This window comes from Lissotriton helveticus, chromosome 7, assembly GCF_964261635.1.
Source record: "Lissotriton helveticus chromosome 7, aLisHel1.1, whole genome shotgun sequence".
NCBI classification, from domain to species: domain Eukaryota; kingdom Metazoa; phylum Chordata; class Amphibia; order Caudata; family Salamandridae; genus Lissotriton; species Lissotriton helveticus.
In genome coordinates this window covers 971,194,479-971,213,492 of record NC_136068.1, presented here as the reverse complement: position 1 = coordinate 971,213,492, position 19,014 = coordinate 971,194,479, and the positions used below count along the sequence as shown (strand labels likewise).

Here is a 19,014-nt window from a genome sequence, read left to right as displayed (position 1 = left end):
AGCAGGCAGCATTAAAGCTCCTGCTCCTGTACTGATTCCGTTGTCACACAATGACGATTGCCAGGGAAAATACTTTCAAAACTGTATCCTGGACTGTCCTCTCAACTAGCCAAGCAAGTCGTGTGCCCTGGTCAGTCTATTTCAGCACTGTGATGAACACGCACAATTGCAAGCCCTCTAGAGTCTACCAATATCAGTGGATAATTTTAACACAGTGGACAAAAAAGCAACTAAATAATGTATCTTTTTGAAAAGTCTATGAGGTCCACAGATCCGACAAACATTCAGACACAGCAGGTAACTTTCCCAAAATGTCTCCCCAAGCTGCCTTTTAGTTTCAATGTTAAAAGCAATCAATCAGAAGTTATTCTTTTACACTTTGTATCTATCCGTCTCTTGGAATTTGACATTCTTGGCTAGCATACAAGCACCGCCCTATCTGTTGTCACTAAGGCAGCTACAAGTTAGAATCACTTACTCATATTTTATTTGTTCCATACTTTTAATAGAAAGGCGAAAATGGCTTACACTTTATTAAAACAGTGTTGCTGTCAAGTTAAAAGGGTGTAGGAGTGGGGAAAATGTTCAAATGTCACACAGCTTAGTTAAAATACATGAAGTGGTGCGTCTGTTGGGAGCCAAGGATGCTTTATCAATACGAACTGCAATTTCACACTCTTTCTTGATAAAAAAAGGCTTTTTTATGTAACACTTGCCCTTTAGATTTTATGGAATGATTTTATTAGTTGAAACATATGATTTTTAATAAATGACAATAAATTGATTGAATAGCGATTAATGACTGTATGTATATGAGTCGGAGAACTAAAACCAGTGGGATGCATTTTTAATGCTCGTTTACCATGGCAGAAGATGGGAAATGAGGACAGGTTCCACCGACAGTGGAAGTATATTGCCAGCACTCCAGTAACTGGAAGGTAGTGACCCAGACACTGAATTGATGACAATGGAGACAGGCTAGGTTTGGAACGTTAATGAAGAGTTTGTTAGCCATGGGTTGCTGATTAGTTCTTCCTGAGTGTTATCATTTGGTAGGTAGCAGGGGTGAATGGTAGGACTGCAGTATTTGTTTTTCTTAGTGGAGAAGTTTCAATGTCAGACCTGCCCTTTGGTCTGTCTCTGATCACTTCTCCAGAGAGGTTGATGCAGTAACCTCACACTTCACTGTGCCAATGTTGTGGGTGCTCAAGTTTGGAGACCGCCACTGTTCTACCTATTGTGAGAGTTGTCACTTCACACAAATGTTGTATCTAAAGAGCAGCCTTGATGGACATTTGAAAGAAAGAGTACCACCTCAAACTAGTTTCAAAGTCAGGAAAACGCGTATAAAAATGAGACCCAAACCACCCCACTTTGCTTCTGCTCCAAGTTCTTCATGACCAAGGATGTGAGTGTTCTACAGAGTACTGCTGTGTGACCAGCGCAGAATTTTGTAGTTCTGTTAGTACACAATTCAGTTATAGTACTTTCTTTTTCTAATATGCAAGCACTGGGATGGGCATTAAAGTTATTGTGTCTGTTGGCTGAGTTTTGAGATCATACCACGACACTACCTTCCTTGGAAACCTATGTTTGCTCACCCTTGCTACCCTAAGAGTCAAGTGCAGAAAGACTAGTACTTGGCCCAGGGCCCCACTGCACCAGCCACTGAACAATATGTCTGAGCCATATGAGTGGTAAAATGTGGCACAATCATACAGGCCTGCCACTCATGGCCTTGTAGACAACGGTATGCCCATTCTCCCACCCCACCTATTAGACCTCTCCCTGAACGAGTCCCGGTCGCTTCATAGTGAGGTCCAGGGTTTTAAGTTGGGCGGGCTCTTCCGGGTAATAAATCTGAATGTAATTAAAAATTGACATTGAAAAAGGTCCCTCGCACGATCTATATTCATGTCCTTAACTTTGCAGTAAAAAATAATTATCGATTTCAGAAAAATTACTGTAAAAACTGTTAACCCCTTCGTTGCGCCCGTCGGCCATAGTGCGGCTCACGTTATTGGCCGAAGCAGCTGCACCCACTTAATCAAACTGCCGAATCGCGGCGGAATTTGCACCGCGGTTAATCGGTTAAGGTAATCTTTGTCAGTGATGTAGTCGCTGTTTACATTTCACATGTTTTACTTAATCTTGCAATCCCTAAGAGTGTTTGCTTTTTCTAGGTTGTTGTGTACCCATATTTTTTTCATGTAGCATATTACTCTTTTATGGAGTTTACTGTGAATGGCGTTGCCTCTAGGCATCTGTGTGAGTTCAGGTTGTGGGTGGTAGTTTATAACAGTCCACAATTCAGAGCTCTGGAGTTAAGTTTTTGACAGTACATATCAGTGGCTCAGAAAGCTGTTCAGAATACATGCTCATTCAGTCCTGGGCCCCTCTGCAGACCGTACAGAGCGCTGGTCATGTGTCAATTATAATTGTTTGTGAAGCAGGTATGAGCATTTTTTGTTATATGATATTATGAAAATAAAAATGACGTTTAAAAATATATATATATATGTATATATATATATATATATATAGTATAAATATATTGAGACTGCAAAAGTAAAAGACAATGCACTGCTTACAAGGGGGAGGGCACCTTGTATATTTAGGGAAGATGGTGAAGTGAATGACATGCAATGAAGAACGAGCCGAAGAGAACGAAAAGGTGTTGGTGAACAGGAATGAGATGAAGATGGAAGATTTCAGAAAGATGTGGGAGAACATGGCATAAATGTGTAACAGAGACTGCAGAGGAAAGTGGTGTTAAAGGAAGAAATCAATTAAGTGAGACACTAGTGTAGAGTGTTAGGTCGGGGCCTAACACGTGGTGGGGAACTGCTCAATAACCACACTCAGACCACGGTCAACAGTTAGCCGGAAAGACCCCGAGCGGTCTTCCGCCTTATTTATTTATACCCCGGCGCGAGCCCGCCCCGGGTATGCATGCGTGCGTGCGTGCAAGTGTTACATTGTATGAGAGAGCCCGAGTGGCTCTCTACAACTAGGAAGACTATTATGTGCGATGTTTGAATGCAGTGGCAGAAAGCTCACAGAAAGGAACCAAAATGCTGGTTGGGTGGAATGCTATGAAAAGCACTGGATTTTAGATTACATGTTTTAAGCCACGCCCTTACTTGATATAAACTAGCCTCTTTGCAAGATTCCTAGTTACTCTTCTGAGGCCACGCCTCTTGTAGAGAGCCCCGCTCCACACGTTTTTCATCAAACTTAAAGCCCTGGAGCCATCTTTACAATCCGCCTAGATTTTTCTGTTGCCCTTGTCTCTTTGCTGCACAGGTTCACAGGTTGGGTCTCATTTCTTGCCAGACTGCCTTCAAAATTGCTGCAATTGCGGCCTAATGACAACAAGCCAATGTCTGTGCCGGTGGGGAATTACAGCAATTCGCATTGCTTCTGGCCTGATGGCTAGATTCTGGGCGCTTTGCTGCACATGACGAGCAGCACCGCAGACCTCTCTCGGAGTTTCATGGTTCAACAGTGTATTAGTCGTCCATAAAAGAGACGGAATAATATTTTCTGCACGTCACGGGCGCTACGCCACCATCCTCTGTTGTGGAAATCAGCTATGGTGACCGGAAGTCATAGTTTAGCATTAAATTCACAACTACACATTACGTTAGTGCCTAGCAGCGACAGGGAACGTGGCGCTAGGCCAGCGCATGAGTACAAGACAGCAATAGGGGCTGTATGCAGACTTTAAGCAGCATAAGCACCTATGACCCATTGGTCCTTTTTTAAAATCATGTTTAATTAGTTAGAATTAGATGCAAGTAGAATGCAAACAGCGGTGCATTGGGGCCGCTCTCGTCACAATCCACCCAGTTCTGTTTTTTAGCAGCGGGGAGGCGTGTTCGGGGCTGCCAGGGAACAATAGACGCCTTAGCCTGGAAACACACACCCCGCCCCGTAGTCCCAATGGTGCTGACAAGCCAGTGCTGCGCTGTACTGCGGGAGCCGGATTGACAGCCCCGAATTATGCCTTTCAGACCCTCACACAATGCAGACGGGGCGTAGTGATAGACGGTTAGATAGTTCTTTACTTGGCAATGGCAGTTTACACATGGAGCTAATGAATATAGAGAATGCTAAGGGGCTGCTTTGCATGATGGGAAAAATGGTTTGGTAGATGAACTATCTCCTCTTCATAAATATCTTTTACATGACACAGGGATTGGGTGTAGGTTATGGATCTAACGATGTATACAAGTCTACTTTCTAAGGGTTTTAGTCCCGCCATAAAACCACTAGAACTCGGTTACCTCCGAGCCTAATTGCTATTAAAATGTAATCCTGTGTGAATTTACTATTTGTATATATAGAACTCTAACCACTAGTATACGTAGTAGACTTTTGTACTTACTACCATTCCTATGTGATTTTAGAGTTTATCTGTTTGTATCTCTTCCTTGATTGACTTTCAACTTGTACATGTGCAATTTTGTCCTGTTTTTATCTCTTCCTTGAGTGACTTTACACCTTGTACAGTTGCAATTTTTTTCTGTTTGTATCTATTATGTAACTCGTAATCCAAAGTCCTTATGTAACGCAACTGGTTCTTTTGATAAGCGCTCTGACACCTTCGGGTAATGTTCGCGCTATATAAAATCGCATTAAATAAAATAAATAAAATAAAATAAAATAAAAAAACTCTCTAGCACGACTACATTAATTATAACTCGCGCCTTCCGCATGTATTGCTTATACCCTATCATATTAAATTACTCATAGCATATTTAATCATAGCATTTGGAAGCACACATTACATCTGAAATTACATAATTTATGTGAACACTCTGCATGGTAGATGGGTGAGATAGTTAATGTTGTCTGGCTAGAAAGTTGACAAGAGTCTTAACGGAGGTGTGCAAGTTATAGTAATTTTACGGCGGGTGTAAATTATAACTTTATAATTATAACTATAAAATTATAACTATAACTTTGGAATTTTTAAAGTTCATGTAGTTTAAGTTGGTTTTGTATTAAAAAAAAGTTACATTTTCCAAACTTTAACTAAGCTTTAACCTTTCAATCAATTAATCAATCAATCAATCAGGGAATTGTAAGCGCGCTACTAACCCGTGAGGGTCTCAAGGTCAGTCGAGTACGATGCCGAGGTTCTTGGCGTGGTCTGAGGGGGTAGGTGGGCTTCCGAGGGCGGTCGGCCACCAGGTGCTGTTCCAAGCAGAAGGGGTGGTACCGAGGACAAGGACTTCTGTCTTCTCGGTGTTGAGCTTCAGGCAGCTGTTGGTCATCCAGATTGCGATGTCTAGCATTCCTTTCTGGAAGATGAGTTTGGCAGTGGTGGAGTCTTTGGTGAGGGAGAGGATGAGCTGGGTGTTGTTGGCCTAGGATACACTTTTGAGGCAGTGTTGTCGGACGATGGCTGCAAGGGGGGCCATGTAGATGTTGAAGAGGGTGGGGCTGAGGGATGAACCCTGTGGGACTTTGGTTTCTTCAGGAGGTTGATTTGCTGCTACTATATATATTCTTCAATGAATATGAGAAAGAGAGAGAGAGAAAGATGAGATATATATATATATATATCATTTGATCAGCTGTTCGCCACCAGGAACCCTATATATATATATTAGTTACAGGGACGTTATAGTTAGGAGATAGGATTTAAAAATACTTTAAAACTCCTTAAAATCAAAGGTTACAGGGACATTATAGTTAGGTTCAGATTTCACACACATAAAACCATAGAAATTCAGAGGTTATAGTTATCTCAAGAAACTATAACTCATGCCCTAACGTAACTATAACTCGCCCCGCCATGTACAGCGTTCTCATCAATAATTTTATTGCAAATGTTGCAGTGATATTATCAATGATGTCATAGAAGATGTCATGACTGATGTAATATGAGGTGTAATTAGTGGAGCATAGTGAGGGCATGAATAATAGTAACTATAACTGCGGAATTTCTGTGGTTTTATGTGTGTAAAACCTAAACCTAAGTAATGCCCCTATAACCTTTGTGTTTTTCAGTGCATTTCAACGTTCTTTTAATGCTGTTTCCTAACTATAATGTCCCTGTACACTTTGGTTTTTTCAGTGATTTTTTCAGGGTTTTTTTTAAATGTAAAGTAATATTTAATTACCCTATGTTAATCCAACCATAGCTGCGCACGGTGTTGGTCGTAGGGCCTGGCCTGTGCCCAACCCCCCACATGCAACCAACCCCATGTTGTACACGGCCATTCGCAGTTGGGGTTGGCCACAAGGCCTGTCTTGTGGCCAGTCCCTGTGGCCAACGCCCTGCATGCAGCCAACCCACCACTGTGCTTGGCCTTTTCCCATACGCAGTGGGAGGTTTGCCACCAGGCTGGCCTATGGCCCGGTCCTGTGGCCAACCCCAAAAAGGCAGCCAACCTGCAGGCCCCTGGGTGTGTAAGTGACTGCATGTATCTGTGCATGGGTATGTCAATAGCTTTATGAGTGTGTACTTGGGAGTTGAGTGCCTGTGTGCATCTGTGATTGGATGTATGAGTGGTTCTCTAGGTCTGTAAGTGGGTGTGTGAGTGGCTGTATGAATGTGTGAATGGGTGTGTGGGAGGTTTATGGGTCTCTGACTGTGTGTGGTAGTGTCAGTATGGGTGTCTGAGTGGGTGTTTCAGTGGTTTTATGGGTCTTTGAGTGGGTGTGTGAGTGGGTGTATGGGTGTGAAAGTAGTGTGTCAGTGGTTGTGTAAGTGTGTGAAAGGGTGTGTGAGTGCCTGTGTGGATCTGTGAGTGAGTGTGTGAGTGGTACTCTGGATCTCTGAGTGGATGTATTAGTGACTGTATGAGTGTGTGAGTGGCTGTATGGATGTGTAAATGGGTGTCTGAGTGGCTGTATGAGTGTATAAATGGGTGTGTGAGTGGTTTTCTGGGTCTCTGTGTGTGAGAGTGCCTTTGTGGGTCTATAAATGGGTGTGTGAGTGGTTCTCCAGGTCTCTGAGTGGATGAATCAGTGATTGCATGGGTGTTAGAAAGGGTGTGTGAGTAGCTGTATGGATATGCGACTGGGTGTGTGGGTCTCTTAGTGGGTGAGTGAGTGGCTGTATAGTTGTGTAAGTGGGTGTGTGAGTGGTTGTGTGGGGGTGTAAATGTGAGTGTGTGGGTGTATGAGTGGGTGTGGAAGTGGCTGTGTGGGTCTCTAAGTGGTGTGTGAATGGCTTTATGGGTATGTGTGTGGGTCAGTGTTTTTTCTGTATGGGTGTGTGAGTGGGCGTGTAAGTGACTTTGTGCGTCTGAGTGGGTATGTAGGTGGCTGTACGGATGTATGCATGGCTGTATGAGTGGGTGTGTGAGTACCTGTGTGTGTGTCTGTGCATGGGAGTGTCACTAGCTGTGTGTGTATGTGGGTGTGTGAGTATCTGAGTGGGTATGTGAGTGCCTGTAGGAGTGTGTAAATAGGTGTGCAAGTGGTTTCTGGGTTTCTGACTGGGTGAGTAGCTATATGGGTGTTTGAGTGGGTATGTGAGTGGTTTTCTGGGTCTTTGAGTGGGTGTGTGATTGGCTGTATGGGTATCTAAGTGGGTGTGTGAGTCGCTTTCTAAGTCTTTGAGTGAGTGTGTGACTGCCTGTGTGGGACAGTGAGTGGTTCTCTGGGTCTCTGAGTGGATGTGCAAATGATCGTATGGGTATGTGAGTGGATGTATGGATGTGTAAATGGGCATGTGATTGGTTTTCTGGGTCCCTGGGTGTGTGAGTGCCTGTGTGGGTCTGTGAATGGGTCTGTGAGTGGTTCTTTCAGTGGATGAATCATTGACTGTATGACTGTGTGAAAGAGTGTGTGGGTGTCTGTATGGGTGTGTGACTGTGTGCGTGAGTGTCTTTATGGGTGTGAGGGGGTGGGTGGTTCTGTTTTTTTTTTTTTTTTTTTTTTTTTTTTTTTTTTTTTCAGAGGCAGAGGCAGAACAGAATACAGAGATGGCACAAAGTACTATAATACCAGAAACAACAAAAAAAATTAAAACAGTAATAAGGCAATAAACATCAATGACAAAATTCAGCGAAACGTAACAAAATACTATCACTTTAAATTGTGAACATATTTAAATTAAATCCAATTATCAATTGGAAGCCATAACTTCCGAGCAAATAACTTTTTTCTTCGTCCTTTCAGTTTATAAACTGCATTGTCCATTCGATAAATATCTAACAATTTACCTAGCCATTGTTCAAATGAAGGTGGATCGACATCTAACCATCTTGAAGTTATACAAAAGCGATAGATGGACATACCAATAAAAAGAAAATGCTCTTGATCAACAGACAAATTCTCGGATGGAAAGTATACACCAAAGATAGTAACAGAAGGACATAATTTGATATTGACATTTAGCAAGCTAGTCAGAAAATGCTCTATCTTATTTTTATAGACAGTAAGTTTAGAACAGCTAAAAAACATATGGCATAAATCAGCTGCTAAACTGCCACACCGACTACAGTTAGTGCCTTTCGTAGCTTTCCATTTAACAAGTTTAGCAGGTGTATAATACAGATCTAGGGAGGCCATATAGTGTTGGCTTTTGAGAGAGCTGTTGATTAGTACGGTGTTACTGAGCTCAAATGCCCTTGCCAAATCAATCCCTACTATAGACAATTTCCTCTCCCACTTCTGAATTTGTTGATCCAAGTCATCGGGTAGCCTATTTATCATCAGCTGATAGATAGTACCAATACGGGCATCCTTCCTACCACTCTCCAAAACTTCGTTAGGCTCCATTGCATCACTGTAAAGGAGATTTTTCCTATCCAAAAAACTCCGAATTTGTAGGTACTTAAAGAAATCATGTCTAGAAAGACCAAATATATTTTGGAGTTCAGAGAAAGACATTAAGGTCCCGGCTGAATACAATTGCCCAATTAGTTGAATCGATCCCAAACGAAATCCAGAAGTAGGGATACTATGAGGCATCCCTGATATAGAAATGTTACAGCGTATAGGTGTATAAAAATTATATTTAGGAATAATCCGCAAAACTTTATTCATCTGTTTCCAGACCAAAAAAGCAGAAAACAAAACCTTAAATTTTGTCTTTTTGTAATAGCTCGGCTCCGTAAATATTAATAGTGATTGACGGACATAATCGCCCATAAGCATTTCATATATGGAAGGTGCCTTACTGATTTCATTGACGTGGTCATGAAATAGTAAAACTTTAATAGTTTTAAGGGTAATGGCCCAATAGTATAGCCTGAAGTTCGGGAATCCTAGCCCAGCACGCCCTTGCGGGAGTGTGCACCACTTGATAGCTCTCCTCGACCGATGATACCCCCATAAAAATCTAGACAACATCCTATCAATTTTATTAAAAAGAGACATGCTGAAAAATAAAGGGATAGTGCGAAAAAAATAAAGAAACTTAGGGAAAATTAGCATTTTGATGACGTTGGTCCGTCCAAATAAAGATAAATGTAGGTTGTTTATCCTTTCCAAAGTCCTATTAGTAGATACAAGTAAAGGGTCCAAATTTAAACCAACAATATCATCAATTTTAGAAGATAAAGTTACACCAAGATATGTAGCAGTAGAATTAATTGGCATATCCAGGGGCATGCCTGTTTTAGAATGTATTATTTGAGTTTTAGAAACATTCAGTTTATAGCCGGAGAATTTGCCAAATTCTCTAGCAACTTCTATAATTTTAGGTAGGGCTGTAGAAGAGTCAGAGGTTACAATAGCCACATCATCGGCATATGCTAGAACTTTGTGGTCTACTTCATTAAGTTGAACAGGAGGAATGCCAGGTTCTGTAATTAATCTGTTCAAATAAGGCTCTAAATAAAGTGCAAATAAAAGTGGAGAGCAAGGGCACCCTTGTCTAGTCCCCCTGGTGATAGAGAATGGTCTAGAAATATCGGTGCCGAGTCTTATCACTCCCTTTGCATTAACATAAAGTGACTGTATAGCTTTGATGAATTGTAATGGAAAGCCCTTCCATTCTAGCACCGACCAAAGGAACCCCCAGTCTACTCTATCAAACGCTTTTTCAGCATCGAGTAAGATCACTCCGACTGGGGATTCCTTTGCTTGAGCCCAATCCAACAATGCAATGACACGTTTGACATGATCTGTGGTATCCCTATGTTTAATAAACCCGTGTTGTACATGAGAGACCAAACTGGCCATGACAACGTTTAATCTATTGGCAAGGATTTTGGAATATATCTTGCTATCTGCCGTAATGAGGGAGATGGGGCGATATGATCCTAATTCCTTTGCATCCTTATGGGTGGGTGGTTCTGAATATGTAAAAATATTGCAGCTCCTCAATCCACAGTTCTCCTAGCACAAAATCGATTTTGGGAAGCACTTTACTACAATGTGGGGAGTAAAATGTGCAATTTCATAAACCAAAGGCATGTAAAACCTATTTTATATAAGTTTTAAATACCTAACACCCCCCCCCCCCCACCACCACCACCACTGGGATGCCTAGGGGAGACCCTGGAGGTACCTAATATGCCACAACATTGTAGCTTATTAATTTTTAAGTGTTCCAAACACCAAAGTAAAGTTTGGGCACAATTTGCATTTTGAAAGCAGTCCTGTAATACAGGGCTACTTCTAAACTGACTTCCAGCCTCAGCAGTACACACATGCAAGTGCCGAAAGGGCTGCTGGATTCAAAACTATCATGCTGTACCATATACTAGGGACTTAAAGGTAGTTTTTACCCCCCTGCCCTATTTTGGACTAGGGGCTTATAAAGGGGGTCATGCCAATCATAGCTTTACCCTAACCCATAGTATGCCCTAGAGTATGTAGGTGTTTTCACTGTATTCTAAGTGTCTTTTCAGCATAGCACTGACCCTGGGCCTGGTTAGGGAGAGCCAAGGAACAGTCAGAGTCACTTACTACCAGTACCTGTCAGCAATAAATATGGGGTGCTCAGGGCACAAGGATGACTTTACAACAATAAGTTGAAAGTTGTATTTTTCCTTACAAGTACCGAGTCCCAATACACAAAATGGCAGCTGCAACGTTTCTCTCAGGTTGTGGCCAGCCAATCACGGCACTGCTGTTGCGTGTGGATCCACAGATCGGTGGAGCTACGTCTCTAGATAACCATTATCGATAATGCGGTAGCCCTGAAAGTCACCCAGGACCTCGGCACAGTGCTGGAATAAGATCAATGGTCCGTGACCGAAATTCAATTAATTATAAAATAGTTATTGCCTAGAATAGTACAATAAAGTTACTGAATAACACCAATGGGACAATTTGTGATACATATACAAAAGTATGCATCCAAACATTTATGTAGACCACACATATAGACCAATGCCACAATATCTGATAGATTTCTAGATATTTAATAAATAACTTAATTGTTGGCGTACTTCACATAGGTTGCGCGCAAAAGGAGGGGAAGAGGTAAAAGAAATAGTGGTGTTCGAAGGTGGGACGGTGCATCAAAGAATAAGAAATGAACAATTTAACAAATTTTTAAAAAACTGATATTCAAGATCAGTACAAGCAAGCCTGTCCAAGGAAAGTTTACAAGTAATCTGTAAATTTTTTCAAATTGCATAAAATTCACAATCCAATATCATCGTGTGGTGGGCAGAAGGTACGGGTCTTGGTCAAGGGAAGGCGTCGACGTTTCGACTCGACTGTGCCCTCAGGTATTTGAACCTTGGCTGCGAGTCTTCATTAGGACTGGGGAAGGCAACGTATGATGGAAATGGTGTGTTAGACATGGCAAGTGTCAGTGTGGTCAAGAATTGGTCAAGTAGGGCAATTACTGACCTAACCTGCCCAGGCACGGCCCGTGCAGGGCGTTATACCGGGGCGGTGACATCAGGCGGGGGAGGGTCAGGGTGGGGGGGGTTGTAAAATGCGGGATATGGACCATTACAGGTAAGTAAGTAAACCTACTATAACTCACATACCTCCGTATAGACTATTGACGACTCACTAGCCAGACTACCAAGTCAGCACAAGGTCTGCACCAGGAATCTTATGATGAGAGAATCAAGGGTATAAATATGGGAATGGAGGCTGAATATCAACGAGAACTTTACATTCCAAAATGTTTTTTTCAGCATAGGAAGTGACGAGGGTACAGCAGTAGTGTGCTTTACTTCGAAGAAGGTTTCTGTCCTCGTTTGTAACAGGATTAATTAATAGCCTTTGTGGAAGAGTCTTCTTGTAAATCAAAATCCTCTGTGCTTGATTTTATAGTTCCTCAGTGTGTCCACAGGGTCCTCTCAGGGCCATGTAAGGCTTATACTTGTCATGCATAACACAACTTTACACTTGTTCCTAGGGGGCACTGGCCTCTGGTATGGTTGTGGCCTGGGGGCATGGAGGACTTGCAGATGAGCAACAAGGAGAAGGATCCAGAGGTGTTACTAAACAGCGTTAACAACCGGACCGCCCAGGAAGAGGAGTGCGACGGAATACCAACCAAACCCTACTGCAAGGTGTTTACGCTTACAGGGGCCCAGGCAAATGACACAGGGTACTACAGGTGCAACTACAAGTACGTTGTTGCCAAAATCGAGGGCACCACATCCATCAGCACCTACGTGTTTGTACGAGGTAAGAGGATCCAGGCATGGTGAGTGAGGTGGAGTGTAGGACATAAGAAAGCAGAGGACAGAAGGGAAACAGGCAAGCAGGGCAGAAAGGAAGGAATAGAGATGAAGGAATCAAGTATTAAAAGTAGGAGCTGGGCTGGGTTGGCTTGTAAGGATATGTGGAGGACTTGTCTCTGAAAGTTTGACCAGAGTGCATGTAGACCTGCCTGTGGCATGTGGCTCTCAAATGGCCAGTATCTCTTCCTGATCTCATAAAAGGCGAGCTTCTGGGCAGATCGTCAATTGGTTGTCATGTCCCATCAACATTTTGTGCCCACTTCTGCTTCTAACATGAGTGAGTTGTTCAGGTGGGTTGCAGTGGCGTGATTTAAGACACTGCACTAAAGCCTCAAGGAAAGGAATTGAGGACCATAACTCTGCAGATGGGGATGAGGAGGAAATAGTTCTTCCATGGAACTCTTGTAACGTGGAAGTGTGATGTTATTAGCAGCAAACCAAACTCAACAACTTATACAGAGGAGAAGTAAGGAAAGTGCACTAACTAGTGACAACATCTTCCCACCCAGATGGGGTAGACCTTCAAGAGAAACTGAGCATGATGACAAGAGTGAGGAAATAAGCAAATATTTGGGTGAGAATGAGAGTAGGATTAAAGTGTACAATATTGTTTTCATGAGTACTGATATTTGTTTGCCCTGTGTACCTTTCTGGATTGGTTGTTATCTCTTCTAGATTGGGAGCAGCCATTCATCAATAGTCCAGAGACGCTGCTGGTCAATAGGAAGGACAGTACCCGGATTCCATGCCTTGTGTCCATCCCAGATCTCAACGTGACACTGCACACGGTACGGACATGTGTGAACATCCCTCATCCACTAGTGGGGAATTGGAACATTTGAAGACAGGCTGTTCAGTTCAGAAGATAGATAGATAGATAGAACTCTAGAAGAGTGAGTCAAGCACATATCTGACGTGAGTAATACAGTGCCAGTGCTAACTTTCCAGCAGGGTTACCCACCTGGCGGTAAACGTAAAGATTTTCCCTGTAGGCAACTTTGTATCCAATTTTAAGTTTTAAACATAACTTTTCTCATCATTATTGCCTCACCATCGCCTATCTTTTAGGTTACAGTTTTAAGCATTTCGACTGCAAAGATACTTAAAGCTAGCAAAAATGTTTCCATGCAATAACCACAAAAGAGATAACATTAATTCATCCATTCATTCTAGGGCTACTCTGTCATAGCACCAGATGGGAAGACCGTGACGTGGGACAACAAGAAGGGAATGCTGGTTCCAACCGAACTGGTACAGAACTACATTTTTATTGAGTGCCAAACAACCATCAACAAGAAGGTCTTCAAGTCCAATGTCTTTATCATCCATGTTACTGGTGAGACTTTTGTTACTATCCTTGTTCCCTGCCACATGATTCCTCACTTGCACCTCACCACAGGATACAACAGCGCGAATAAAGCAGACAGGGAATTAAAAAAAATAAGCGGTGGGTTGGGAGCAAAGAGGGAGGGGGGAATTGGGAGGGCACCTCTCAATGAAAAAATGGGAGGATGGCGAAAGGCACTTAAAAATTAAATTAAAAAAAGGAACGAATCATGGAAGCTGAGAAAAAGCTGAGAAAATGTCCTCTGAGACCGAGCAAAAAGGTTCCAGGAAAGTGCGGCTCAAGGACAAGGTACAACCACTACAGGAAAATTGTAATAACCAAAAATAGGACACGGTCCAAGCAAATGGAATCTTCACCGAGGGAAACACACTGACAGCAAGAGTAAGAAGTAAGTCTGGGAGTTTCTTGTAGTGAAATTTCCTGGAACTTAAATGGCCACAATGGCGTGAGCTCCGTAGTGGAATCAGGGTACCAAAAAGAAGGGGAGTCACAGGGAGAGCAACTTGAGAGCAGAGGGTTAAATGAGTTACTTGACTGCTAAATTGGGGCTAGGACCACATGTCGATATGGCAAGATGGTGCCCATGCAACTACTCAGTCTGAGTATGGTGTTGCTATCTGAAGAGAGGCATAAGGTCCATGGCACTGGGAATTGCTGGTTGAGTTTCTGATTCACTCGGGCGTGGACTAGACTGGAAGGGGATCATAGGCTTTTAATGATGGGGATAGGTTGCAAGTGTTGAAAAAAATGGAGACATACTCACTTCAAGATGTTATTTGTTTTGCAGATATAGTTAGTATGAACATATGGCTCCGTGTCACTACAACACTGCATTTCCTGTGTTGAGCTTTCCTTGTAACCCCAAACTTGTTACAGTTGGCTTCATTGACATGAGCCCAGGCTTGAGCTATTCTAATGTATTAGTTTGTTGAGTGAAAGTCCTGACCTGGAGACATGTTGTGGTAAAGTCAAGAAGCAATAGGGTCAACTTAATGTTTTTTCAATAAAAAAAGGTTTATAAATGAAGCCATCACAGCACTGCCTACTAGGTGAAACATTTTCTATAATGTGGGTTTCAGAAATTTAAATAAGTAAAATATTGGTTTGGAGCCCTTGCAGCGCCTGGTCTGAATCAGTGACTGATGCTTTGTAGCTTTGTCACATAGATACTGAAATGATAATAGAACTGGTGAATTAAAGTCAGTATAGCACCAAAGAATGCAGGGGGAAAATGCAGCAAATGAGTGCATGAGGCAGCGGAGAATGCGAGGGCCACAGGTGGCAGATTGAGGTGTGGGGCAGCAGAGTGTATAATAATAATAATAATAATAATAATAATAATAATAATAACTGAGTTTATAGAGCGCCTGGCTACACTAGGCCAGTGTGTCCCCGCGCTACAATACGGCTTTAGCAGAAGCCCCTCAGTGCCAATATTTCACACACACACACCCCCCCAGCTACCCAACCCAGGCCTACCCTGTGGGAAAAAGATACGTTTTCAGCTCTTTGCAGAACGCCATCTCTGAAGTCTCCAGCCGGAGCCTCGGAGGGAGTCTGTTCCAATGTCGTGCTGCCAGAACACGAAAAGAGCGCCCTCCCATTCTCGCTGTTCTGATATTTGGGACCTTAACCTGCCCCATCCCGCTAGATCTCAGTTGCCGGGTTGGATTATATAGGGTGAGCAGGTTATGGAAATAAATTGGCTCTTTCCCCTGTGCGATTCGATGACTAACACAGAGGGCTTTAAACAGCACCCGTTCCCTGATCGGAAGCCAGTGTAACGTTTCCAGCGCCTTCTTAGAAGAGGCTCTCTTAGGCAGCATCAGAACCAAGCGTGCCGCCGCGTTCTGAATACGCTGCAGCCTCTGAATGCACTTCGCATTCGCTCCCAAATAAAGAGCATTCCCATAGTCCGGCCTCGATGTTACTAAGGCATGGACCATGGTTTTCCTGGCCGTAGTTGGTAATAGGTCCAGGGTCTTCCTGAGACCCTTCAGGATGCCAAAACAGATGCCTGCAACTCGTCTTGTGTGGTACTCAAACGAGATCTTAGTATCAAGCCATATCCCCATATTCCTAACTTGTTCGCTAGGTGAGGGTAGAGGCCCCAACGCTTGAGGCCACCAAGCCGATGTCCACACTGACGGAGCCTTCCCGATGATCAACACTTCGGGTTTTTTTTCCATTTAATTTGAGGCAATTGTTGGTCATCCAGACAGCCAGTTCCTGCAGACAACTAGTAAAATTACTGGCTGCCTTATCATCTGGTCGTGTCAGAGCCACAACCAGTTGAGTGTCGTCTGCATAGGACACAACTTCCACCCCAAATTTTTCCGTAATCTCTGCCACTGGTGCTACATAAAGATTGAAAAGAGTCGGGCTGAGACTGGACCCTTGTGGCACCCCCTGTTTCAGGCTGATGTCTTTGGACCGATATGGTCCCTGTGCCACTTGAAAACTGCGTTTTTTGCAGAAAGGACACCAGCCATTCCCACGCTTTACCAGCCACTCCTCCCCTTTTTAGACACTGTAGCAAAGTATGGTGCTCTACAGTGTCAAATGCAGCACTTAAATCCAATAGAATTAGTTCCTCCGTCTGTCCCTCATCAACATATTTCCGTAAGGTCTCTGTTGACAAGAACAGAGCTGACTCCTGTTGAATGGAGCAACAAAGGGAGATATTATAGGGAGGGGCAGTAGAGTACACTCAGGCAGCACATGCCAGATTGGGGGCTAGGGTAGGTAAGTGAGAGAGGGCCACTGAAGGCACACCAAAGACTGAGGCAGCAGAGGCTGGGGTTGGGGAATCAGTCTGTATCAGTGCCTCAGTTTGCTGTGAAGGTGAAAGATCAGCCAAGTGTAACTAAACCACGGATGTCTGTTCATGGTCTCTCACTGCCGAGAATACTAGCGCCACTCAAAGGAGCGTTAAGACTTCAAGTACTGTGATCAGGTCCAAAGGCAGCGCCTGGAAGTCCCCTGCTCTATCATTGGTGGAGGCAGTGCCCTGCGTGTAGCAAAAGAGAGAAGGACCTTCAAAGTATGTAAAAAGGCACTGATCTGTACATGCAGTGCTACCGGTGAATGGACATGAAACAGGCTGACAGATTTGCTGCACTGCTTTGCACAAGCAGGAAAAAACAGCACACAGCCATATCTACTAAGTTTGACCAGTGAATTTTGTGAATCTGTGATCCGCAAATTCGCGCAAAATCGGCAAACAAATCCGCGAGTTCCCGAAAAAATGTGCGAACTCGTGGATTTGCCCAAAAAGCTGCATAAAGTGCCAGAAGAGTTGTCTCCATGTGTGTTACTTACTATGTTATCGCGCCGAAGGGCGCAGGAGTCCCTTGAGTGAGCTGAACATCCTCGCTAAATGAGTGTAATGACTTCTTTTATGCAAGCACCAAAAGACTATCCGCTCGTTTTATTTACACTGCTGATCTCTTATGTGTATGATGGCTACAGCACTGAAACTAAACCGCAAATCTTTCACTGATACAATTTGTGTGTCTAATGGTTGTGGAGCTCAACAAAGGAGTAGTTGGCAGCTATGTGCCTCCTACTTAGCCTTATTGAGGAAGCAAGAAGTATAAAGAAGTACAAAGCAACAAGCTTCTCTTTCAGCTCTAAAAACTGCGCGCCCTGTTTGGATTTCACACAGACGCTCATTTATGCAGAGCTGATGAACGTGGCATCTATGAACGAATTGAGCGAGTGTTCTTCACCGGCGCACACTCCCGGGCCCTGAAATAATATACAACGTGTCCAGCCCATATGGGACATCTCGCGCGGCAATAAGGGCGCCCGGGCGCTCTCAAGTCTGATGTCTCTATGCCAAAGAGAGCTCGTCTGTAGTGTGGCAGTAGAACTTCGTAGCACACACATTTTGCGAAGCAGGGCACGGAACGAAATTTGTTTTATTAATTTAATTGTTTACTTACCTGCAATCATCCAGATTCTGTTGTATATCACCCCCACACTGCCCCTCCCCCGCCTCGCCTGCCTGCCCCACCGCAACTCCCTCCACGGGCCGCAGCTGAGATTCACTCGGACTCAAACTTGTTCCATCCATCTTAACTCTACATCAAGCCTGCAGCCTCAACATTAACTGTAGATTAGCCTCGTGCAAAACAGGTTTCCTCTGCCTGAATTCTGCTCTGTTCAGATTCACTCTTCCTTAAAACTGATTTATTGACCAAAACTCTATCTCAAGACTATCCGAACACCTTCTGCTGTACCTTAAGCCAGCTCAAATCCGCCTTCACTCTACCTCAAGCCTACCTGAGCCTCATTCACAATACCTCAAGGCTGCTCCATCCTCGTTTACTGGTTGATCTGCACTTATTCTGCCTGAAACTTGCATGACCTCCATTTATTCTACTTTATGCCTACTCAATCTACATTCATTGTAATTCTTCCCTACTACATTCAATCTGCCTACAGCTTGCTTAATTTGCATCCATCTGCAACCACCGCGCAGCCAGGACACAAGTTGACTGCAGACTAAAAGGTGTCAAAAAGAAAAAACAAGGCAGCAGGTCTGTTCTATGGTCCCAGGATCTTGAACAACAACCCTGCAACCCAACACTGCCCCAATTTAGGAAAGAGTTGAAGACTCACCTCTTTAAAGAACACTGCATCAAAATGCATTAACCATCCACAACCAAACTACCTCTCCTTTAACTGATTAACTTTATGCTTGTCTTTGACCCTATAAAGTGCTCCAAGGCATTTTGGCTAGGTTTGCACTACATAAATACCATATGCATACACACCACATGCGTTCTACCCCAATCCACATTTACTCTTGCTTTAGTCTGCTCAATCAACAATCACTTTATCTAATGCCTGATGTATTTACAGTCATTGTGCCTCACCCCTGTTTATCAGCATTTACTCTACCTCAAGCATTGCTGAGTACTATCTAAATTCCTGACTACATGCATTCTTTATTATTGAACGGGTTTCTCCATTTTGTGGTAGATCACTTTAAAATGATTTTTAAAATCTTCATTAAAATCATTACATGTTTGG

The 19,014-nt window shown here is 43.3% G+C and overlaps 1 protein-coding gene across 2 annotated transcripts in view; it reads left to right on the top strand.

The window, feature by feature from the left end:
• Positions 1 to 19,014, top strand: part of FLT4 (fms related receptor tyrosine kinase 4) — a 476,277-nt gene that overhangs the window by 280,142 nt on the left and 177,121 nt on the right. For both annotated transcript variants that reach the window (XM_078653565.1, XM_078653564.1), the window contains exons 3-5: positions 12,296 to 12,570; positions 13,302 to 13,414; positions 13,800 to 13,962. In XM_078653565.1, the coding sequence (XP_078509691.1) occupies positions 12,296 to 12,570; positions 13,302 to 13,414; positions 13,800 to 13,962 (551 nt within the window). The remainder of the gene's footprint in view (positions 1 to 12,295; positions 12,571 to 13,301; positions 13,415 to 13,799; positions 13,963 to 19,014) is intronic.